Source organism: Lepidothrix coronata, unplaced genomic scaffold (genome assembly GCF_001604755.1).
Source record: "Lepidothrix coronata isolate B3197 unplaced genomic scaffold, Lepidothrix_coronata-1.0 Scaffold0, whole genome shotgun sequence".
Lineage (NCBI taxonomy): Eukaryota > Metazoa > Chordata > Aves > Passeriformes > Pipridae > Lepidothrix > Lepidothrix coronata.
Window position 1 is genome coordinate 11,937,359 of NW_016690180.1, and position 25,085 is coordinate 11,962,443.

Below are 25,085 nucleotides of genomic sequence, written 5' to 3' on the forward strand. Positions count from 1 at the left end.
ATATGGCAGTTTGTGTTTCCTCAGGAAAAAGAATATAGACTGTTTCCTTAAATTGCTACAAATCATGCAATTAAAATACAGCCTCTCTATTTTAGTTACCTCACTAAAAACTGTAAAACCATTCAGTTTACTCACATTGTATGTGGTACTTAGGTTCACTCCTCACTGTATCATCTTGAAATTTATTGACATTTTAATGGAAAGGCCATTTTACATTGACCTTTCCAGGTTATGAAAAATGATGATTTATTGTAGTCATATAATACAAGTTAATTAAGCCAGAGCTGCTATTTGATTAAAGTTTTGATAAACTATCACAGTCTACTAATCCTAAAGCAGAGCACTCATTTAGCAGGAAAGGAAATAATGTTGGGAAAAGACATGAGGGGTCTTGTTGCTGCTTAATTAACTTGTTTAATAGATTTTAGAATTGAAACTTTTATAGATGGTAACTAACAGGCTGCCAGCGTTTTTAATGAGCATAATGGACTACTTTGGGTTCATGTAAAAATACATTTTCTTAGAAAGTCCTTATAGAGCATGAGTTAACTGGATACTGAGATATCAAATGATATCCAGTTGATACCACAGGTTGAAATGAAATTTCTTGATGTACTTGTTGAGACATGTGGTGTGACTGCTATTTATTCATTGACCAGGAAAGAGAGTGTTGAGGAGATGTGTTGATGTTTATGATTGGAGACACTGTAGCCTATAAACAGAGATTTCCTTCTCATAAGCGTGACAATGAGATGGTCATTTTAGGTTCTCAGCTTTCATTTTTGGAAAGTATGTGAGCAGAGCTTGTAGTACTTATAGTTTTGCTCTATGTTCAGAATAGTTGACTTCCAATAAGAAGTCAGTTCTCATCTTTGTTAGCTTCAAGCAAAACTCAAGTAAACCTTTCTATAATTTGTGCTTGAGACATTCTTAAAAGACAGTGTTAGCTTGTGATTATAATATTAATTGTGTTAATTTTTTTATTCCCAGCAAACGTGTGTTTCAGAAGCGCTGGGTTAAATTTGATGGAGACAGCATTTCTTACTACAATAATGAAAAGGTAAGTGATGTGTTTTGGTCATGTTTAGAACAAAATGCATCCATGTAATACACGTGTTACCATTAAGAAATTATGAAATAATTACAAATGAAATCATCATGTATTGTTCATCCTTGTGTTTCAACCCCTAGAAGGGTTTGTATTCCTCACCTTTTCAGGTAGATATCAGCTTTTTTTACTGTAGTGAGAGTGTGACACTGCTGCAGTCTGCAAAACAGATCATGCTAAACACATTTAGGACAACAAGTGTTATTTTGATGGTGGTTGGAAAGTCTCTTTGCAACCCGTACACTTGTTGATTCCTTGATTAAAAATGTCTCTTTCATGTATGTCATGTCATTGAACAAGGTTAGGTTTGAATGGGTCTGTTCGAAATCAGCATAGTACTGTGATGTTTATGGATGTTTTTGCTTCTGTACCTGAGGATTGAATTTTACCAAAATATTTGCAGACTCATGAGTTGCTTCAATTAAAGTAGTTCACTTCTTATATGTGATGCAAAAATGGATTTGTAAATCATGATTTTCAACAAAGAGTATATTCCTTGTAATTTTCTTGTAATTCCATGTAATAATGTAGCACACTACAAAATTCTTCTTTCTTTTGCTCTGTGATTAGTTAATTTCTCCTCTTGGAAGTAATGAAGACCTTCTAAAACTCAAAAGTGATAGATGATTGTACAATATGCATGTTTGGGGAAGTTGAGGTTACGTGCATGTGTGTTATTTTAAATGCTGGAAAGCATTTCCTGTTGAAGATGCATATTAAATTAGGAAGAAAATACAGTTTCAGGTAAAAGTTCCCAAACAGTATGCTGGTTGGTGGTAATCAATAAGAGACCTATAGATGCTTTATGATGGGGTAGGGGTGTAAGAACTGAAGTAGGATAAGACTGTTTATTTGTGAAGGGCTGGGAAATTAAGAACAAGCTCAAAAAATTATTTACATTGATCTTTATGCCTACTGATTTGGAACTTGAAACAATCTGTTTTCACTTACTTACCTTGCTTCACTTACAGTCGAAGACATGATTTTGCAGGTGAAGGGAACAATAGAATAACATTTGGATAGCAGTGACAAAAAATGTTACCTCTTTGTGGTATTGATCCCAAGGCTTCAGAGGAGCAGAAAAGCAGAGTTAGTCATTAAGAAAGACTTGAAAAAATACAGCAATGGGATTTGCTTAACACTGTCTGCAGCATAATTAGGGAAAGAAATGATAATATACAGTTTTGAATCTTGTATCTGCACTGGGGATTTTTTTTTTTTGAAAGTTACTGAAAATGTTATTTGGAGGGCAATTACCCCAGAATAGTACTTGTTACACATTCATCTGTCATAAGAGATTCCAGAAGTCTTCCCTTCTGCTCAAGGGAACATTTAGTGTGTCCCATGAAGCTACCAACTCTGCATCCTCTATTTGTAAGGTCTCTGTGGTAGGTTAGGCCCTCAGGAGCTTGCGAACACTTGTCTTGAAGCCTCTTTGCCTCACTTTTCCTCAAATCTGAATCTAAACTTCACTCTGGGGATTGAAAGAGATGCTGGTTGGTCTGTATGTGTATACAGTTTGACTAAGTCTGGGCGTCTGACATTAATTTGGTGAGTCACATATGCGAAGAACTGTATGTCTGAGAACTCCAAGGCCTGAAGAAAATTCTGGGAATTGAGGATTTGGTGAAACTCAGACTATCTTGCAAATAGGAGGAAAATATAGTTGGCTACCAGTATTTCTTAGTGCACAGTGGGATTCTGTTGAATGAGCAGTGGTGTCATTGGGGAATGTGAGTTTTTGGTGCAGTGGTCTCTGCTGAATCACTACTCCCATACCAAGTGCATTCATGTTTCCTGCGAGATGGATACCAGCATGTTCCTGCTGTTGCTTGTGTGTTGTTACCTTGAGATCATCATAAGCAACTATTTGCAGACCCATCAGGAGCTACCCAGAGCTCAGGAGATAATTCTCATAAAAGATGAGGGTAGTTATACAGCTCGTTGCAAGTCACTGCATGTCTCCCCTCCTAGCTAAATAGCTATATATATATATATAAATATATATATATAAATGGGGAAATGGTTGTTTTAACTTCAGATCTTAATGGCGAGTTCTGTCTATTCTAATTTGTGTTTGTCCAAGCATGTTCCTACATAGACAAGCATGTTATAAAGCAATTGCTGTAATTTTGGTTTCACATATCAATTAAAAGTAGTTCTCAAATGGAAACCAATCCATACTGATATTTTTCTGATTATTACAAGCAGATAAGAGTAGACTCAGTGGAATGAAAGTGTTTATTTTACCCAGAAACACTAGCAATATTAAATAGCTCTATTTGTCATTCACATTAGGAACAGAAGAGGAGTGAGGTTCTGAAGAAGGGGAAGTGTGCTACATGGCTAATGAAGAGTGAAATTAGTGAAGGATAGAGAGGGAAGATGTAGAGTAGTACTCCTGAAAATGCCCATATGAGTGCTTCTCTGAATGATTTCAACCTTAATTTTATAAATACATCTCTAGCTTTGTTCTAGTTGGGCATCAGCTTCTAATTGATAGAGATCTCTCCTTTACTTTGTATCTGCATATATGAAAAGGGTCTTTAGTTTTGAACAAACAGCATCTCACCTAGGGAAGGGTTTGGTTTGAATCTGTGATGCTCTCATTTCTTCTATGTTCCTTGTTCTGAGAAAGTTAATGTAGTCAGAACAACATCTTATGTGGCTTTGTCTTAATAGACTGTAGTTAACTGAAGTGAGAGTAAACAGGAAGGAGGAAGGTAGAATTGGAGAATTTTTTTTCAGCTATCCAATGTGCACAGGTTTTGTTTCAAATTTCTTCCAACTTTTGGCAGAACCCTGGTGCTCTGATGTTACTTTATAATAAGGCAAAAACTGCTAGTTATGTTGAAAGTTTTTATTTTAAACCAGTTTAGGTGATTTTGGGAAATCTATTAGTGATTTAGAGAAAAGTCTTGCCTTTTCATATGGAGAACTTCAGTATTTTGTTGTGTTATGGTACATATGAGCATAACAAAGAACAACAATCACTGCAAAATGAATTTGTCTTTCTTCAAATAGGTCATGCTAAATCTGTTGAGGAGGTAAAGCCAAAGCAGTGCAAAATGGTATTTTCCAGGATCTTTTAGCCCAACTCTGAATCACAATTGTCAAGGAGTGACGTTGGGCTGTATTTGAAAATAAAAGTTTCCGTTGAAGCAGCTAGTATTAAAAAAACCCACCAAAACATTCTGCTTTTCCTCCAGAAAGTTGTTCTGTGATATAACTTTTTAGCAGCTCTAAAACTAGTGAACACCACTCAATAATAGAATAAATATCTGTGAGGTTCTTGGCTGCATTTGTTTGGTTTTGTTTTCTATATTCTTAAATAATTCACCTAATTTCTAGTCTGAAGTATTTCAAAGAGAGATACTGTATCTTGATCAACAAGGGCTTTTTAACAGCCATTATTTTTGCACATGAAAGAAATGCTGCTGCAGAAGAAAGATTGATAAATTATTATAGTTTAAACTGTATTTGAAAATATGTATGGTTTGGAGAACAAAGCTTTAAAAAGGATGATGGATGATTGTTTAAACAGCAAAGCAAAACTATGCTCAACTTAGAAGGGAACTGACTTTTTTTTTGAGCAAATGAAATAAAATAGATGTGACTTCCAGCAGTCTGTTATTCCCTTACAGTAGTACCAAATACAGCCAGTAGATGCCTGCAAACACCATAATATATTTATATCTGAATACCTACAGAAATAGTACATGTAATAAGTTTGTTTTGCCATTAGAAGGATCAGTAGTTAACATAATATCTAACTTTATTACAAATATGTTAAAAATCACTCTTTTGAAAAATATAACTGTAATAAAAACAGATGTGCAATATTATAATCATTCTATTTCTTGTGTGTAACTATAGTAACATGCTTTTGTCTGCTGTATTTCAACATATCTATTTATTTATTTGCTAAACATTTACTGACATGTATTAGTACCTCAAAGCGGAACAATGTAAGAGTATTTATTTGGTGAAAATCATTAGTATATTAAACTCAGTAAACAAAAAAATGATCCAGTGTATCCTTCATGCTTAGCATTCACAGTAGTTCCTTACGTCCTTGTATGAAGTCTTATAATTTATACTTTGGGAGGAAAGTTATTGCAGTACCAATTCTTTATGGGGAGCTGACTCTTGGACTGTTACTGCATCTGGAACATAAATTTTAACAGTATATCTGAATTGTCTTGGTCAGAAAACTGATTGATCAAAGCATAGTGGGGACAGGAGTAGCATTAACTCTGGAATCCAGAAATCATGCAGATGTATTTCCAAAGTGCCCATCTGCTTGACCTTTCCTCTCCTCCCCTCTCCCTCCCCCCCAAATAATTAGGTTAGTTAGGTTAAAAGATGAGCTACTTGAAGAAGGTACTTGTAGCAGTTCCTTTTTCCTATCTTGCTTTTTTGTCCAGGTCAGTTGTCCTGATTCCTAGTTGGAAATTTGCAAATGTGGGGAAAATTTGTACTGATCCCAAATTATTGTGCTTTAACCCCAGCTGGAAACTGAACCCCACACAACCACTCACCAGCCACTCACTCACTCTTCCCCCACTGGGAGAGAGAATTGGAAGAATAAACATGAGAGCTCATGGATTGAGATAAAGAAACTTTAAGGGGCAAAGAAAAATCTGTATGTGGAAGCAGAGCAAACCAAGGAATTCATTGACCACGTCCCATGGGCAGATAGGTGTTCAGCCATCTCCAGGAGAGCAGGGCTCCATCCCACTAAATGGTGACTCGGGAAGACAAACTCCGTCACTCTGAACATTTTCCCCTTCCTCCTTCTTCCCCCAGCTTTATATACTGAGCATGATGCCGTATTGTAGGGGATATCCCTCGAGTCAGCTGTAATTTACTGTGTTGCCTCCCAGCTTCTTGTGCCCCTCAGTCTCCTCACTGCTGGGGTGGAGTGAGGAGTAGAAAAGGCCTTGACACTGTGTCAGCACTGCTCAGCAATAGGTACAACCTCTCTATGTTATGAACACTATTTCCATCACCAAACATAGCCGTATACTAACTACTATGAAGGAAATTAACTGTATCTCAGCCAAAACCAGCACACATGTATAGCAGAAAAGTACATACCTGATCCAAGCTAGAGCATTCTTATTAGTACTGACAGGAGAATGTATTTTTCCAGAGTGATGCCCCCTTTGTGTTCAAATTTAGGGATAAATCAGTGAATTTACTTTTCTTATTGGCTAGCCATTGAAGGGGCAGTGTGGGGGGAAACAGAAGAAATGTTTAGAATGCCTGGTGAAAGCACAGTTTTTTTCCTATGTCTGATTCTATCCTACAAGTGTAATGATTATATATTTGTAAATTATTTTTCTGTGAGATAGTAAATGTAATTTACTTTGGCATAAAAATGCAAATTTTGGAATGTTTGATGTTTTGCAATATTAATGCCATGAGACAATTTATGAAATTGTATGTCAAATATACACATTCTATTTCACCAGAGGATTTTATTCTATTTTAGAAGGTAGTAGATGTGGATAGGTCCAGAACAATGAAGTTGGTGATGCTTAAGGTAGTGGTTTACTTATTAATGCAACTTTGTTATATGTAGAGACCTTTTAGGAGCACACACTGTATATGTGAACTTCCTAAACACTATGACAAGTAGTATTACCTGAGAGAAATTTAGCATTCCATGAGAGTTAATAAATATTTCTATTCCCTTTTTATTACAGGAAGTGTTCTCAAAGGGAATAATACTGCTCTCTGCTATAGCAACAGTAAGAGTTCATGGGGAGAATAAATTTGAAGTTGTCACATCCCACAGGACTTTTGTTTTCCGTGTGGATAAAGAAGGTAAGTAGAAGATGTGTAATTCTAACAATTGCCAAAAAAACATGCAATCACTGCTGATAAATTATGTTTGTGAAATAGGTCTAGTTATATTACCAGAAATATTTCTGCAATCCAGCTGGTTTGAGCTCATAAAGTGAAACTGAAGATAACTGTAACCTTTGTAAGTACAATTGAAATTGTTGGGGAATGGCTTTTTAAAATATCAAAATGAGAAGACTATTTTCCCAACTCTTCTGCCTCCTCCCCCATCTTTCCGAAAGATTAATTTGTTTGGACTTTCCTCAGGTCTCACTAGCAGCTCTTACAGCCGATGTGCTCTGAGCCATCTCCTCCAAGTCACCACTTGATACAAAATTTACAAAGAGACAATGAAGTTGGTGGCTGGAATGTTATGCTGTGATCAAAGGAAATCAGACGTTTTCTGCCTTATACAGTATTTTCAGTCATGTGTTGATAGAGAATAAAAATTCAAATTGTAGTAAGAAAGTTAGTATCCCTTTTAATTGAATGCTCTATCAACCTGCTGCTGTAATATGTGGAATCAATATCAGTGCATGTATGATTTATTTACAGAAACAATCAAATAAAAATGAATACCTAGAAAAAAGAGATATGCAATGTGTATTTACAGCAGTACATGCCAGAGCCATTATACCTAAGAGTCTCTCAGCATTTCCATTATCAAATCCCATTTTTATGGGTTATAGCTTGGTTGTAAACATTTGCTGCAGGCTGTAACAGGAGTGCAGCATCAGTGAGCAAATCCTTCTTATCAAGTTTGGCTCAAATAATTTCAGGCATTTCTATGCTTTTAGCAGAGTTTAAAAGTATGTATTTCTTTATTATTTTTGCATTTCTCTTCCAGATCTATTTTAAACATTCTTTATAAATGGGAACATAACCATCTTGATGCAATACATTTTGTAAGGCTGCAATTTGCTTTATGGACCATTGCCTTTGACTACTATAAAAATATTTACAACTTATACTGACTTATAAAATATATTCAGAGCAACCACTTGTTATACATGAAATTCCATTTTCATGTAGTATATAACTGTCTTTGGACATAGTAGCCTGTCTGTAAAGCTGTTCACTTAAGATTAGAAATGTTTGTTGGGCAAGGAATTTGGTTCTTACTTACTCCAGAATTGGATGATATATTCATAGTAAAGTACGTATATAACCCTGCTTGATTTCTGTTATGTGCACAAACCTGTTTCTTCATGCTGTTACTTCTGTGGATTTGTGGTTGAGAATTGTTCTGGGACTATTCAAAGGGTACTTACCTTCTTTCAAAGATTTTGAAATGGAGACTTTTATATGTATTTTGATATATCAGAAAAACATATTTTTGGACGGATTTAAATATCTATAGGGAAAACATTATACATAATGATTTGGAAAGTTTAGGGGCATTTGGGGGCAAAAAATTAACTAATCGGGGGTTAGCAATGAGTTAGAACATAATCTGCTCAGATGCAGTGAGATTTGGTTAATTGGAGTGAAAAACACTTCTGGGGTAATTTGATGCCCTCAGCTATTCTAAAATACTTTGAAAAGATCACTGGAGTGTTTCAAGAGAGCATATATATATTAATACAAAACCTCTAACAGGAACACTTGGATCGCGTTCCCTGTGCTAGTCTCTCAGGCTAGTCTTCCTCTTCTTCAAAGTGTTTTATGATGCTTAAATTTGTGCATTTTTTCTTTCATGTTGCAGACATTACAGTTATGAAGTAAGCACATTGTTGTTTTAATGTTGCATTTTGCAATGTTCAACACTAATTTTGCCAACTTTATATATACTGTGGATACAACTTTCCATTCCTCCCTGCCCCTCCCCCAATATATTTTATGACCTGAATCTTTCAGAGCAAACAGTTGAAATATTCATGATATTCCAATTGCATAAGGGGAGTCTAATTCATTCAGACTACTCAGCATTAAAGTATATCGATCTTAGTCTGGTGAAATATCTGAACATAGTGAATGAGACTGAGTGGAACTTTATTACTTCACCTCCTTGTGTTCATGTATTTGTAAGATGTTAAATTAATAATGCATGCAAAGATACTCAAACATTCGTTTTCTCGATTACTCAGTACCCTTGACAGTATCAAGCTTAACCACCACACCTTAATGGAATAGATTGTAAATTGCCAAGTGTTTTTGCTTAGAAGCGTGGCCAAACATGGAATAGCAGTGGTGATGGCTTGCCTCTTTAATGACAGATGAAATTTAGACTCCCTGGTTTCTGCTTGCATAACTGCAGTAGTTCTTTCCCATTGATCTGGCTTCCAGAAGGTGAACATGCCACCTGTCTACAACCTCAGTCTTTAAGCTGCCTGGAATTCAGCATCTTAGAATTAGTAGTCATGATTTTAAGAATCTCCATCATCAATTTATTTTGATTTGTATGTTGATTGTTGGGAGTTAACTGAATGGCTGTCTTTGCTAACATCTCCACTGATACATATTCTCATTATTTTTATTTACACCTCCTCTTCAAGGTGAATCTCTCACATGGTATAGCTATGCCATCAACCAGCATAGCATGCTAGGAAGAATGGGAAAACTAATGTGTAGAGAAGAATGGACCTGCTGCTTAACTAACTGCCTTTGACTAAATTTTTTCTTGTTTAGAAGAAAGAAATGACTGGGTTAATACGATGCTCAATGCCTTGAAAGTGCTGTCTGATAATAACTCTCAGTCTCGAACTTCTGTCACCCCTGAGAAAAGCGGATACCTTGAGCTGAAGGGATACAAAGCCAAAATCTTTATTGTACTTCAGGGGAGTACTGTATGGATCTGCAAAAATGAGCAGGTAAATTTTTCATATGCTTTTTGTGAATGAAAGCGTATAAAGATGGTTTAACTAGTGAGTTGGAAATTGATGGCTCCTTGTGAATAGGTGCATTTCAATATAAATGCATATCTCTTTTTGTGTAGTACTTTATTGCTGCAATTCTCAGAAGGCTTCACAAAGCAGGCAAAGTATCATTATGTCTGTTGTACAATAGAAAAAAGCGAATATATAGTGAGGTGAAGTGAAAAGCTCTGAGTGTCACAGCATGTTAGTGTCAGGGCTGGGATCAATTCACTCTTAAAATGTCGGCCATAAGCACTCAATCAGAAGGCCTATTTTGTGCACTGTTTTCAGTGCACTGTTTTCAGTCTTTATTTACTGCTCTGTAAAGTGTGTTAAACAGAAGCACATTATGGTATGTAACTGATACTTCAACTAAATGTTCAAAATGTTCTTTGTATTGTTGAGAATGTAGATTGGCCAGTTTCTGTTGTGCACTGTAATATTTTAAACAAATATTTTAAACAAAGTAGGCCTATCATTTCAGCTCCCAAAATCTAGGGCTTTTGGTTTTGCTTTGGGTGTAACTATATGATAACATGAAGTACTTATCTGTGGAACTCTCTAGGATGGCATAGGTAGGGAATAAATGGGGATAGTTGGGTTCAATCAATGATTGTGTGAACTAGTGGAAGAAGTCTATTTCAGGACACTAAATGGAAGGTGTTTCTGTGTGAGGAAATTGGTTACTCACAAGTAGCTGAAACCTGGAATGACATTTGGGGCAGGTATTTTTACATGTTTGTCTTGTTCTCAGTTTCTTTCAAATTTGTGTAGAAATATGAATGGTCTCTTAGTAAGACTTTTAATTTTGGAGTTGATCTCACTTCCTCTCCTGTTACCCTCTTACGTGTGAAATTATTTGAGTGGGTTTGAGGGACCACGTAATGTTCAATATTATTCATTCCCAGAGAGGAGATTTGAGACTGAGAAAGACCTGTTTTTCTTTGTACTTACTGTACTCCAAGGAAGTTTTACCTTTTAGGTAAATTCTTTGAGGTCAGTCAACAGCCAACTAATCAAAAGTGTTGTATTGTGTTTGCATGGCAAACATGAGGAGGGAAGACCAGCAGAGACAAAGTACCACAACCCCCATTCCCTATCCACCTAAGCCACTGAGTGGGGAAGAGTAAATCAAAAGGAAGAAAGGAGAGGTGGGAGTAAAGGTGCTTAAGATTTGCTTTTATTTCTCATTATCTGCTCTGGTTTGATGAGTAATAAATGAAGCTGATTTGCCCAAGTTGAGTCTGTTTTGCCCATGACAGTAACTGGTGAGTGATCTCTCTCTGTCTTTATCTTGTCTCTCAGTGATCTGTTATATTTTCTCTCCCCTGTCCGGTTGAGGAGTGGAGTGATATAGCAGCTTTGGTGGGCACCTGACATCCAGACAGGATCAACCCACCACAAATGTGATACAGTTTATGGATTTATGCTGTTCTGGAGCTATAACAAAACTCCACAAATGACTTAGATATGTAATGTGTTACCAAAAGTGTATTTGTTATGTGCCATCTGAATTTAAGCCAACAGCATATGTTTTGCCAAATAAGCATCATGGAGAGAAATTGGTCTTCATAGTTGAGCACAGTACTCTTTATCTATACTGAAATCCTCAGTCTGGATTATTGTAATGAACAGGTGACCTCTCAGTTAGTTCATTTATTTAAGTAAAGTTTACAGCTGTACATCTCTAAGGAGGAACAAAACCAAAATGCAAACACCACCCCTCCATTCTGAGACCCTGTACTTCACTGAGGTTCCCTTGCATCAGTCAAGTAGAAAGAATGAAGTTGGCCAACCTACCTTACAGTCATTGCTTGTGGGATGATCCACACTGTGCTGCAGTGCTCAATGTTACTTTTCCGTCATGGGGTTTCCAGGTAATTTCATCAGTGAGAACCTATAGAAAGAATTCTCATCAGTGAAAATCCTCTTTTTGTGGATGTTCATTGTTAACGACCCACTTTTCCCTTCAGAATTGATGCTTATTGAATCTTATGCCCCTGAATGTTTTAGAGTGGTCCTTAGGGATGTTCTGAGCTTCTTGATTAAGGAACAAAGGTATACAGACTTGTGGAGGCATTTCTTTTCAAGAGTGATAGGTCATTTGAAACTAGTTAAGTCCCTCTTGAGAGTTATGGTACCAAATTTTTGCTTTCTTCTTTCTTACTTTACCTGAATATAAGTGTTGGGAGCATCTTCCTTGCCTTGAGCAGGGGCATTCATCCTTTCTGTTGATAAAGGGCACTCCCAGCTCTGCCCACTGGGCTGAGTCAGTTTTTCTGAGTGTGCATGTTGATACAAAACTGTTGCAGAGCCAGTCCCTGTTGAAGGGTTCTTGATTGCTCTTTTCTATGTTTTCAGAGTGCAGATTGTGACTCAGATAATCCTAAAACTGCTCCCTCTCTCCCCTCATCAATTTCTGTATTTACAGATTTTTTCTGAAATTGTTTTTTTGTGTGAGTGTGCATTTGTGTTGGTTCTATTACTTTTGCAGCTGTATAGTAGGTTGTGTCTGCTCTGCTCTTTCAGCATCATGGAGTTCAGAATTGCTTTAGCTGATCATGAAAGCACACGCTTATACAACCTTTTTACTAGATATTTATTCCCTTTTACTATGTGGATGCTCTGCAGAGATCACTGACTGCAGTGCAGCAGAAGGCAAACCAAAATCAAGCCCTGAAACAGAATGGTTAGACATGCTGCCAGCCTGTCAACTCCTCCTGTATGTATGAATATTGCAAAAAATGGTGCAAAAGCAGCTTCTTCCCAAAGCTTATTTACTTAAAACGAAAAATAACAAATGGTCCTAAGAGGTTTCTTTTTAGATTCTCAGTTTGAACAATGTCCTTTCTTTATGCAATTTCTGGATGTTTTGGAAAGATGAGAAATAGTTTCCTTCTTTAGGCTTTCATAGCCTGCAATTCTTTTGGTACCTCTTGTGTTTTAATTTCAAGTGGAAAACCGAATTATTTTTACTGCAGTACTGAAGAAAACCCCAGTAATACAGCACTGGTCCATTAGAGGGCGCTGTTGATCTAAAAATATTTTTCTGTCTCAAGTTTGCACTTCAGCCAGTAATTACTAGGCAAATCTGTCCAGGGATGTCCTCAAATCCTGTTCATATTGGAATTCACATCCATACTAGAATGATTCCCGCAGAGCCTTAGAGGAGTTTATTATAACTGCAGTGCTATAAGACACCTATTTAGACTTCTTACAATGCTGAAATGAGGTTGGATCAAGCTGATTCATTGATTTCTATTAAACTTGATAGAGAAGAGCCCACTGTTACTTTAAAAAAATTTTCTGCACTGTTAAAAGTGGAGAAGATCCTAAGCCAAATGCCAAATCCTGACATAACCACCATGAACTTTGTGAAGTTCAGACTGAGATCAGAACATCATGTCTCAGGCCCATTTCTAGTTAAAAAGTGATTGGTTTAGCTTGAACTTCTGGCAGTGATATAGTGCTAGTATGAAACCATCAATTTCTTTGACTCCTCATGTAGTGTAAATTTCTTAAACTTCCTGTCTGAAGCAAAAGTGAAAAATAAATTGTACAGAATCAATTTGTTCAACTTGCAGCTTGCTGAAATCCCCATTTCTGTTTCAAAGTCATTCGTGCTTGTATAAAAACATGTCATCTGATCCTTCATGACAGCTCAAGCATTGGCTTGAAATGTCAATCTGCTCTGGTAGTGCCAGTAGTAACCTCCCCTCTGTTACCATCAGAAGGGCTGACAGGTGCTTGTCTGGTCTGCCCTTTGTTAGGTTATATTTAAGGTTCACTGATATGTAAAGTTGGGGGGGCCTAGGCATCATAGTTTTCGTGCCAGAATTTGGCTTTGAAAAGAGAAATCAGGATCTTTTTACTGCTTTGGGTGGTTCTGAAATAGATGTATTTACCTGGGGTATCTGAGGAAACTTTGTCGAATATAAAGACTGTATGTATGGCTGGCTGTGTGCCATAATTACTTGTGAAGTGTTTTCTCCATGCATGACTCCAAGTTAAAACTTGAATAGTGATGAGTGTTCTCTCTGATATTTACAAGCAATGGTATCCATTATTTACTGGAGACCTCTTGTTTTCATTTTGACTCAATGTTCCTATTGATTTCAAAGGGTTTTCTGTTTTGTCAAAGGTTGAAATGATTTGCTGTGTGGCAGATGGAAATGTTTTTTCGAGTTGAATGAACCAGTAAGAGTGCCTAGTAATTTTTGATTTCCTCTCTAATGCTAATGGTGCATTTAAAGCAAAACTGGACAACACTAAAAGATGTATTACAGGAAAGGATATTAAACAGGTAGAAGATGGCAAAGGGTAGGATAATGTAGAGAACTGATATGAGGATAGCTAAAAGGATGAGCCAAAGATGATGCTTGAGACTGGCATCCTGAAAGAAAGGAAGTGATGTGGATGTTGGTGGAGGGAAGCAGAAGGGATATGCACACATATCTCTGTGTGCATAAGAGCAGAGGTGTGCTCTTATCCCTGTTAAGAAACACAGGCTAAAAGGGAGGTGTTTTTGAGCAACCTGACCTAGTTGAAAGATGCTGATATTCGGTACGTATTTCAAGGGGACTGGATTAGATGATCTTTAAAGGTCCCTTTCAATCCAAACCATTCTATGATACTGTGAAATTCACTGTGAGAGATGATGTGGTTGGGACTCAGGCAGCCTTGGAAGACTTGTGGCTTTTTGGTATATAGGAATGGGAATTTATAATAATACTCTAAAAAGGGGATTGTTCATTAGGAAATTTTCTGGTTTTCCCTGGAGAAAAGGGAATCCTAATTAATAATCATTAACGTGATGAATGTGAAAGAGAAACACTTTAAAAATCCCCAAAAAACTAAAGTATCTGTTAAGTACAGTCAAAGGTGTCTAACAATGCATGGTAACCAAAGAAGAATAGTTAAATGAAGTCCTGAAGATACGTGGTAATAATTGGTTGTCATGTTAAAGCAACATGAGAAAGTCTTTTTAATGTATGTAGATTCTTTGGTGCATTATTGTGATTATATTTGTGAATATGAAATGAATCCAAGGTAGTGGCAACAGAAGTATGAAAGAAAATTGGGGTGAGGAATTGAATGCAAGAGTATATTACCAGCTCATGTCCAGCGTCTCATCCACCAGCCCCCCCAAGTCCCTCTTGGCAAGGGCTGCTCTCGATCTGATCGTCCTCCAGCCTGTATTGATACCAGGGGTTACCCCGACCCAGGTGCAGCACCTTGCACTTTGCCTTGTTAATCCTCACGAAATTCTGCTCGAGCTTGTCCAGGTCTGGATACCAGCCTGTCCACCAGTGGGGTTAACTGCACCAGTCAGCTTGTTGTCATCTGCAAATTTGCTGAGGGTGGACTCAATTCCTGTGTCATTAAGGAAGATATTAAGTAGCACTTGTCCCAGTACAGACCTCTGAGGGACACCACTTGTCAATGATATCCATTGGGTCTATGAGATGTTGACCACTACCCTCTGGATGTAACCATCCAACCAATTCCTTATCCACTCATCAAATCAATCTCTCTGCAATTCAGAGAGAAGGATGTTGTGGGAGACCATGTCAAGGGCTTTACAGAAGTTCAGACAAACGACATCTGTAATTCTTCCCTTGTCCACTGCTATGATGGAGTGGTCACTCCATCATAGAAGACCACTAGGTTGCTTAGGCAGGACTTTCCCTTGGTGAAGGCACGCTATCTGTCTGAATCTGTCCTCCATGCGCCTTAGCATATCTGCTAGGAGGATCCTTCTCAAGATCTTCCCAGGCACAGGGGTGGGGCTGACAGGTCAGTAGTTTCTGGTGTTGATGAATACATCTAGTGCAGGTTTACAAGTCTGCAGTGCCTGATGCAGATTGAGATGCAGATGCAGATTGAGCTCTGGTTGGGAGCCCAAGAGAACAGGCTATGAACTGCCAACCCTTTGCATAAGAAAGGGCACATGTGGTGAATGGACACTAAGAGACACAGCAGGAACCAGGGACTCAGGAGGAAGTGCGAGACTTGTGAAGAGACTTGTGGGGCTTGCGTGCATGTAGACATTGAGGGCATAAAAGCCTAGGGGTTCCTTTGTTGAATGTCCTCCTGGGAGGCACTAGCTAAAGCTGTTTCTGTACTACTGCACCATGAATAAAGTGCTTTATGGAATGAGATGTGAGACTCTGCTATGGGAAACCTGGGGTTGAACTGGTAAGAAAACCTGGTCTGACTGTGTGAGTGGGATGTGTGGGGAGTCAAATGGGGTGCCTGTCACTCAGTGGAGCTGCCCGCTGTGAAGACACGTTGGTCCCAGTGGATAAAGTCGCTAGTGTTGGGAGTTTGATTGCCAGGGAGTCTCATGAATGGTCAGAATGGGAAGTTTTCTTAATACCAGGGTACTCCTTTCTACCCTTTTAAAGATGGGTACAGTGTTTCCCTTTTTCCAGTCACCTGGGACTTCACCTGACTGCCATGACTTTTCAAATATCATGGAGAGTGGCTTGGCAGCTACATCAGCCAATTCCCTCAGGACTCTGGGATGCATCTCATTAGGCCCCATAGACTTATGTACATTCAGGTATCTCAGGTGGTCGCAAACTTGATTTTCTCTTACAGTGGAAAGCACTCAACTCCCTCAGTCCCCATCCTGCTGTCCACCCACTTGAGAGGTGTGGGAAGAGAGGTTGCCATTGAAGAATGAAGCAAAAATTTGTTGAGTACCTCTGCCTTCTCATCTACTGTCACCAGGTTTCCATGATAGTATTTGTGAATTCCATTTCCTAATTAGTTAAAAATACCGTGAAATGCTATTGCAAATTTTTAATCGTTTAGCATATATCTTCTGTTACCAATTTGCCATGTTTGAAATCCATTGAAACTCAATTATGTAAATATGGTTTCTGAATTCAGTATATAATGGTGTGATTGAGCTCAGACAAGTAATGTCAGAAAAGGATACTTTTATTTTTCGTACATTGTACCAAAGAGCTAGGTTGTATCAATATCCTTTTGTGAAAGCTAACAGACAGGTGAGGCTATTCTTTTGTCCAGTCTGAAGTGGAAAAGCAATATTACTGAAGACTAGGATTTGCCTAATCTATGACAAGTATGATCAGTTGAGCACTAACAGTCACATTATGATGATTAAAATTTTCTTCTTGGTTGCAATGCTAAATAAATTGGATTAACGTGCAGCAGCGGGAGACCAAAGAGTATGCCTACAATTCATTAATGTGCCTTGTAACTGACACTGTAATGTCTAGAATTCCAAACACTTAAAAGCAGGTGATTGATCATAATGCATTTAGCTTGCAGTAGCTGATCAAACAGGAAATACACAGTGTTCATAAAAAAAGCAGTTTGGGCATTCACGGATTTCTGTTGTTACTCAGTGGTGATTTTCAAGATTGGGTATTCTTACTTCAATTTCTATTGGAGTTCATCAGAGTAAGGACCATTGGAATTTGTTGAAGATACCCTGTAGTATCTCACTGTTTTTTTCCCCCTCGTACTTTTTCACCTCCCACCTCTTTTTGTACAAACACTTAATCCAACAGTGGATACCTGCTTCAAAACTGTTCTTTTCTACGCAATGTGTGCTGGAAATGTGAACAGTATCTTTGATGGCAATGGAGAGAGAGCAGGTTGGACTTGCTATTTGGACTACTAAAATAATTAGGCCATTGGAATTTTCATCAGTTATGCAAAGTGGATGGTTTAAAATAAGAATTGTAGAGAAGATCCTTAAAATGTTGAGAACTTTATTATAATTGTAGCTTAAGTGATGTTTTAATCTTTTGGACCATAAAGACCATGAAGATTTTATTTTTCTTCATTTGTGCTGGTTTCTTTTTGTTGCTTGGAGCAGAAAATAACAAAACGTTATTTTCTTTACTCCACTGTCTTTATCTACTATATCTATCCAATGTCTACAAATTTTATTCTAAATAAATGCATCATCCGTACAGCAAAAGAAAAGAAATTTATGATTCACAGCATAGTAAGAATGTGGGGAATACCCCAGTGTACTTTCTTAGCAATAATTTCTGTCCCTGGTTAATAAATTGCTAGGCTAACAAATTTGAACTCAATCAACTCACACTGAATTCTTGCTTCATGAAACACTTCAATGTCTTGGTTATTAAATTAAATTCTCCCTATTAAATATTTTACATGCTAAATAATATCTTGCTAGAGATGGTATGTTTTATAACTCATTCTTTAAAATTCAGTATCTTAGAGATATTTCCAGCAAACTTCACTCAAAAGTTATTTCCATCTCAGCAGGTGGATCTGGCCCCCTCAGAGACCCAGCAGGATGTTTGTTTGATATTCAACACTTTTAAAGAAATATGTGAAAAATATTATATGCACTGAATAGCAGGAAAAAATCAAGCTTTGTTACCTTCACTTAAGATGGAAGATTGTCAAAACACCTGGCAGTAGACAGCCAGAGAACCATATAAAAAGGCCTGGACAGTGGTTGAGAAGGAAAATATAATCAGGAAAATATATAGAAAGCAATGATTCAGAAAATAAAAGGTGGAAATAATCTTGTTTGTATTGTAAGTCATGCCTAGTGATGTACATTAGTATATTTTGAGCATTTCAAACAACTTTTATATGGTTGGGATTGTTTTTCTTGGGTTTCTTTTTCCTCTTGGTAGACCTTTTTATTGCACTTCTGTAGCATTTCCAATCAAATTGCTCCGAAAAAAATGCTAATTCAAATAATGCAATGGCTAATGATGAGTGTATTTTACTCATGGAGATAAACACTTTAATTATTGACTTTGCTAATCCTTTTGTGGATTCTGATATATATTTTTTAATTATTATATTACAGTGATTATGTGTCCATTTATTTGTTTAAAGTGAGTTAGTCTATTAAAAATATAGTACAAAAATCCCTGCTGCTCTCTGTTTGAAATTATTTCATTTCAATTATGGTTAAAATTGTCTGTTTTGTACCAGCCAATATTTCCAAATATTGGAGGTTTCTATGCTCTGCATCTAGGCAGAGAGGAATCTGTATCCACTGTACTGCATTTGTCCACATTTATACTTGTCTGTGGTTCAAGTCCAGTATGCAGAACTGTGTTAGAGAAACATGAGTGAGGTTTAAAAAAGGTTTGAAGCAGTGTGGCTGCATTGGTATAATAAATATGGCTTTGTATACTTCCTGTTTCACCATCAGCCTTTCTGGCACTTGTTTGAGAGACTCTGCAGGGCGTTTTATGTATGATGCTTTTTCCAGCCGAGGGCTGTAATTCCTTGCCATGGGGTCAGAAAGAAGTTCAAAGACAGATAAAATGACAGCAGTCAGCAACAGCAGCTCAGTTCCTGCAACACAGGAGTAATTGCAGCCTATTATTACAATTGACTCTTGCTTCTCTCCCCTGAAGGAACTGAGCAGCTGCCAATTTACTGGGCTGCAAGAAAACTGATGAGCCAGGAGATGGGGGTCATAACAAAAGTTGAGAAAGTGATCAAGGCAAAATTCATTAGTCCTGAGTAGCCATAAGAGAAGAAAAGGAGACAGTACTGACTGGTCATCACCAATGCCCATGTGGGAGATGGATTCTGACTTTCAGGTTGGTTTGTTTCACCTTGTACTTCTTTTTTCACAAAAAGAAGCGAGGCAGATTCTATAATCTTTTGTCTTAACCTGTATAAAACAAACCAACCACACAGCAGAGGTCCCTGCTATTTTTATGCAACTTACCTAGAAAGGTTTATTTCACCCTGAATAAATACATCATCTGTTTTCTCTGTGCTCTGTGATCATTCCCGTGCATTAGGTATTTATAAATTTCTCACTTCTACAGCTAAAAAAGGATGATCTATAACTTGTTTGGTTTTATTTAACAACAGTATGCAGTTGGATGATCCTTAGGTACTTTCTTAGGGTAAATATTACAATTAGCAGTGTGGATCTGAAAGTTGTTTGTCTTTGTTGACGTTATTGGAAATAAATGATAATGTAGAAGTGAAGGGGTTGCATCTACACAAAGCTGTATTTCAGACTCTGTTTCTTCATCCTCTCACTGACAACGTATGAAATATCAGAAACATCTTTTAATATGTGCAAGTTGATCTGTACTGGAATTTTATAGGGAGGAGAAAAAGTATAGGTTATAGAGTACACTGTAGGTACAAAACCAGAGGATGTTATTTCATCACAGTTCTGCATGATGAGGTGATGTTGGCTGTTCAGGTCTTCTAATTGTGCAGATCTTTTATCCTCAGACCTAAATTTCATTCTCCTACACTGCATGTATTTTAAAATTAACCTTAAGAAGCCAGTGCAGATTGTATTGTAGCTGTTTGTCCTTCTAAATGGAAAAGTTAAAGATGCATTTTCAGTATATGCAGGGCTGTTTAAGGAAAACACACCAAGAGTGAATTTTCATCTCTGTGAATGACAGCTGGAACTTTGCCAGTCATGTCAGAATTACCAGTTTTTCACTTTAGTCCAGTATTTTGTTTCAGACCCAAATTCTTCTTTGTCCTGGTTTCTTAAATGACGTTTTCATGCTGAGAAAATATACTTTCTTCTAATTTCAGTATGTTTGCAGATCGTGGCAGCCCATTCTTACTAGTATAGAAGGGGTTTTTGGTAGATTTTTTGTTCCTAAAAATTGTTGTAGCATGTTACAAACCTCCCCACCCACAACTCGTACAAAATGCTGCTGCTGGGTTTCTGAGTATCCTAAATTGGAGTGATATTGTAATTCTAGTTCTGTTTTTACTGTTTGTGAGATTCCCTTTTATGTGTTGTCTTGATCGAGTCTTTGCAATTTTGATGAAACTTGTGTGTGATGAGATGCACCTGCATACTTTCAGTTATGAACCAGAACAGCATTTTCATAGCTTTGCTTTCCCATGATACAAAGTGGGTTCAGTTTGTCGGTGTCTAAGTCACAATCTCAGAATATCACAGAATATACAGAGTTAGAAGGGACCCACAAGGATCATCAAGTTCAACTCTTAACTCTGCACAGGACCATCCTCAAGAGTCACACCATGTGCCCGAGAGTATTGTCCAAACAATTCTTGAACCCTGGAAGGCTTGATGTTATGACCACTTCCCTGGGGAGCCTGTTGCAGTGCCCAACCACCTGAGAAGTGAAAAGAATGTATCTGTAGCTTATTGTGGGTCTTGAAGGATCTTCCTCTATTGTTCAGTGTGTGACAACAGGAAAGTCAGTAAAACAAACAGCAGATAAATGTATAAATTGTAAATGGAGATAACTTGTTCAAGATGTAATATTTGGTGTTCTTTCTACTAACTAGCTCTCCAGTTAGTAACACAAAGTATAAAGGTTCTTTGAAAGGAGTATGCAGAGGACTTTTTTAAGGATTTTGGTTTGCTTCTTAACTTTTAAGTGTCATAGTGTTTTTTTTTTAGAGTATGGTTTCTCCATGGTTGTACAACTTCATTGCAAGCTTGAATTAACTTGATTTTTTTCATTAGCTTCTTCTAGCTTATATTTTTGATGGGAAATGATATTCATAAAAAAATTAGATTATGTTAATTTTGACAAAGGCATTTAGTTTGTTTGGAAGGGTATATTAATTCTACGTGCAGTCATGAAACATGAATATAGTGCAGATATTTTAGAGCTGGAGCCTTTTTTAGCTGTGATGGTTGCCCATCTTAGCTTTGATCATTATGAAATCAAAACTAAAAAAATAAATCACTAAAAACAAATGGCAACGGGTTTTATATGAACTCATAATAAAACTTATTTTTGATGGATTTACTAGGAATTCAGTAATATCTATAAGCATTTAATACTATAGTTGTTTCATTATTAAATAATGAAAAATAGACTGCTTGTTTGTAAACTGCACTGATTTTGAAACTCTTTTATATATTTATTTTTATACTAACAGTATTTTCTTCATGTGAAATCACTACCTTCATTACATAAAGCCTAGGCAAATACGAAAGTGAATATCTGACAAGCAGTAACTGTATGTGTGTCCATTACTGATTTTGCTTTACAGAAATTCAAAATAGTTTCTCTGCATTCAGAGAATTTTCATCTTTTTTTGTCACATAAAGAATAATTAGTATGAGTAAATCTAAAACCAGCAGAAGAAAACAAAATCCCAAGCCCACCCCACTCTGTTTTTGGTTGAACTAAATGTAAAGAGGATGTCTTCCTGGGAGAGAAAATGTTGAAATGACTGAATGTGTTAGGAAAGATTTGTGCTTATAAAAATCTCTGGTGCAGCATTGTTGTTGTCATGGCATCAGCCCACTCTTGGTGAAGGCACAGAAGAATGTGTGGTGAACTTGTTGGTGCTACTATCCCTTCGCTGTTTTGGAATAAGTGTTGCAGAAGTGAGAAAAATTCACAAATTATAGTTTGGTCTCCTTATGTTTCTGATTCTGGGTGTTAGAGGGAAGTTGCTGCTTTACACTGGCTTCTAGAAAAGGTCTGTACCTCCACAGAGTCTAGGACACATTCTTCAAAGTTATGGAGTGTGCATGCAAACTCTCAAAATTTAGATTTTCTACTAAATATTTATGTATTTAATAAGAAAAAATATTTTTTTTGGTTCAGATAGTCCAAAAGTTTCTGAATTCCAAATTTTAGCAAATCTGAAATGTTATAGGGTTTGATGTTTCTTTTCCACTGGGTGAATATTTCTTAAGCAGATGAGAATTCATACTGCCTGGCAAAAAACTTTTGTGTGGGTCTGCACTCTTCTTAGATTATTTTTTTCCTCTTAGATTCAAGATCATAATGGTGCTTGTTAAAGTGCAACTTTTCATGACTTTTTAAGCAGCAGGTATCTGAAATCTCTGAGCTGGAAAAAGTAGTTTGCACAATCTAGAGCTCTCTATATGTCATGTCACAAGTATCGAGGCCATGTTGCTAAGAACACAGCTGCGCTGGGCAAGACACGTCTCCAGGATGAAGGACCACCGCCTCCCCAAGATCCTGCTTTATGGTGAACTTGCCACCGGCTGCTGCATGAGAGGAACCCCGAAGAGGAGATACAAGGACTCCCTGAAACAACATCTCAACCTTGGCCATATTGATCACCACAACTGGTCTACTCTTGTCTCCAATCGGGAGGTCTGGAGACACACCATCTATAACGCTGCTGATGCCTTTGAGAAAGCACGCAGGATCACTCTGGAGGAGAAAAGGCAACGCAGAAAGAATCGTGCCTTGCAGAATACACCATCTAAGGAGTCTTTCTACTGTGTGTTTTGCCATCGGATGTGCTTATCTCATATTGGCCTTTTCAGCCACCAGCGCGCTTGCAACAAACGTGGGTAGAGCCCTCCCCAAATCTTTGCTCGCAAAGCCTAGCCATGATGATGATGATGATATGTCATGTAATTTATTAATTTATTTCTAATAAGGGTGTGTATATGTGTGTGTGGGGGGGGGCGTGTGTCTGTGTGTTTTGTTGCAACGTGCATCATTTGAGACGGGCAATTAAGTTTGATAGCATCAGAGATGTGAACTGTTTAGTTTATCAACACCAGCGGGGAAATCCTGTAGGGACCCGGTTATGATAAAATGGGGTATGTTTGGAATATATTCAGTATACCATAGGTATGTATTCTTTTAATTTATTAAAGTAGGAGATTGTAAATTAAATGAGAAGTCCTTATATGTACTGTGAGGACTTGTTTTAGCACCTTACAGTTTGTAGTCAGTAAGTAAAAGCACAGTGCTTGGTCAATGATACTTTTTATTGTCAATGTTATATTTGTTTGTCTCCATGGGCAAATTTTGGAGGAAAGCAGAAACTCTTTTATTTGGAGGTTTTCTTGGTTCATTAGAGGAATTTTGCCAATGGAGATATCATATCAGTTTTCTCTGTTGTTGAGTGACAGCTGTATTAAAAGGTCTGTGAAAAGGTTTGTCAGTTTTGCATGTCTACTCTTGTAGATTTTAAGGTATCACAGAAATGTTCACAAACTGTCTATCCTGTAGGAGTTTGGACACTTTTTTAGCAGTTTGTCTGGACTATGAATACATAACAAGATCTTTGGTGTGTATGTAAAGCTTCAGCAAGAAAATTATAAAGATATGAATTTGGAAAACCGTAGCTATACATGGTACTTTTAAAATTCACTGATCCTTCTGGTCTCCGGAGAACAGTCTTGGAAATCTAAGATTTCCATTCGTGAAGAACTTCCAAAGAAGAGTCCAGATGGCTACATAAAATTGTAATAGTAATAGCTATGTTTAAAAATGTCCTTGTATGAACAAGAGTTGCTTTGAGTGCTAATTTTAGGGTATTTATTTACTAACTGCTTGGTAATTTTAATTTTTTTCATGAACTAACCCATACCTTTTTTATTGAACGCTATTGAAAAGTACGTTACATTTGAAAGAATCCTTCACCAGTAAAGGAATGTTCTTTGAGGAAATAATCAGTAATTGCTGTGTGTGGCAATTTGAGAAACAGTGATTAACTTATTTTTCATTAGTTCCTGTTAGGTAAGGGAACATGATTGTCTCCTCCATATGACCACACAGTTTTGAGAAACAGAATGAAAGATTCAAATATCCGTGTATTTTGCATTCTCTGTTTTCTCAGTTTTTTATGGGCAGTTGGGAGAGAATAGTTTTCTGTCAGACTATACCTGCTCAAAATACTGCTTTCATAGGTCTCAACTGAATTTCCAGTTGCTCAGCAGTTCTGCAAATCAAACCCTAGAGCATAAAGTCAGGTACTAGGAAATGAAAAACGTATAGTGAAATGACTGTGTGCTAAGGCTTTTGATTTACACTGAGTAGAAACTGAAAAAGGTAAAGATAAGACCTAATTCTCCAGGATAGTGTCCAGTCACTTTAATTCTGTGATCCTCCTCTTTTTTTTTTTTCTTTTTTTTTTTTTTTTTTTTTTTTTTTTGCAGCTTTCATCTTCATGTGTCCTAGTTTCAATCCCATACAACAAGCAAGGCATGAGCCTGATGGTGCATAATCAAGTAATGTAAAACTGTATTGATACTGCAAAATACACACACATAGCTGCTAAAGTGAGGATTCTGAATTACTTCTGTAATAAGTGAATAGAGAGATCTGTAACTTACATGGGAAGTAACATCTAAGGTTGTAACTACTTTAGAGTGTTGATCAGAAATGCATTTTTGAAACTCATCTCTTAGTTATTCCCACCTCTTACGTGTTGGCTTTCATCACAGAGCCATGTCAAAGTACATGTATCAGACTCCTTTGTAATGTAATGATGTGGAGTGATACAGAAAGGGATGTACTCCAGTAGCATATCCAATCCACTCCACT

At 37.2% G+C, this 25,085-nt stretch overlaps 1 protein-coding gene across 1 annotated transcript in view; it reads left to right on the forward strand.

Moving 5' to 3' along the window:
* The window catches only part of ARAP2 (ArfGAP with RhoGAP domain, ankyrin repeat and PH domain 2), a 121,332-nt gene that overhangs the window by 23,254 nt on the left and 72,993 nt on the right, over positions 1-25,085 (forward strand). Inside the window, exons 8-10 of the mRNA XM_017805844.1 lie at positions 991-1,060; positions 6,820-6,940; positions 9,587-9,768. Of these exons, the coding sequence (XP_017661333.1) occupies positions 991-1,060; positions 6,820-6,940; positions 9,587-9,768 (373 nt within the window). The remainder of the gene's footprint in view (positions 1-990; positions 1,061-6,819; positions 6,941-9,586; positions 9,769-25,085) is intronic.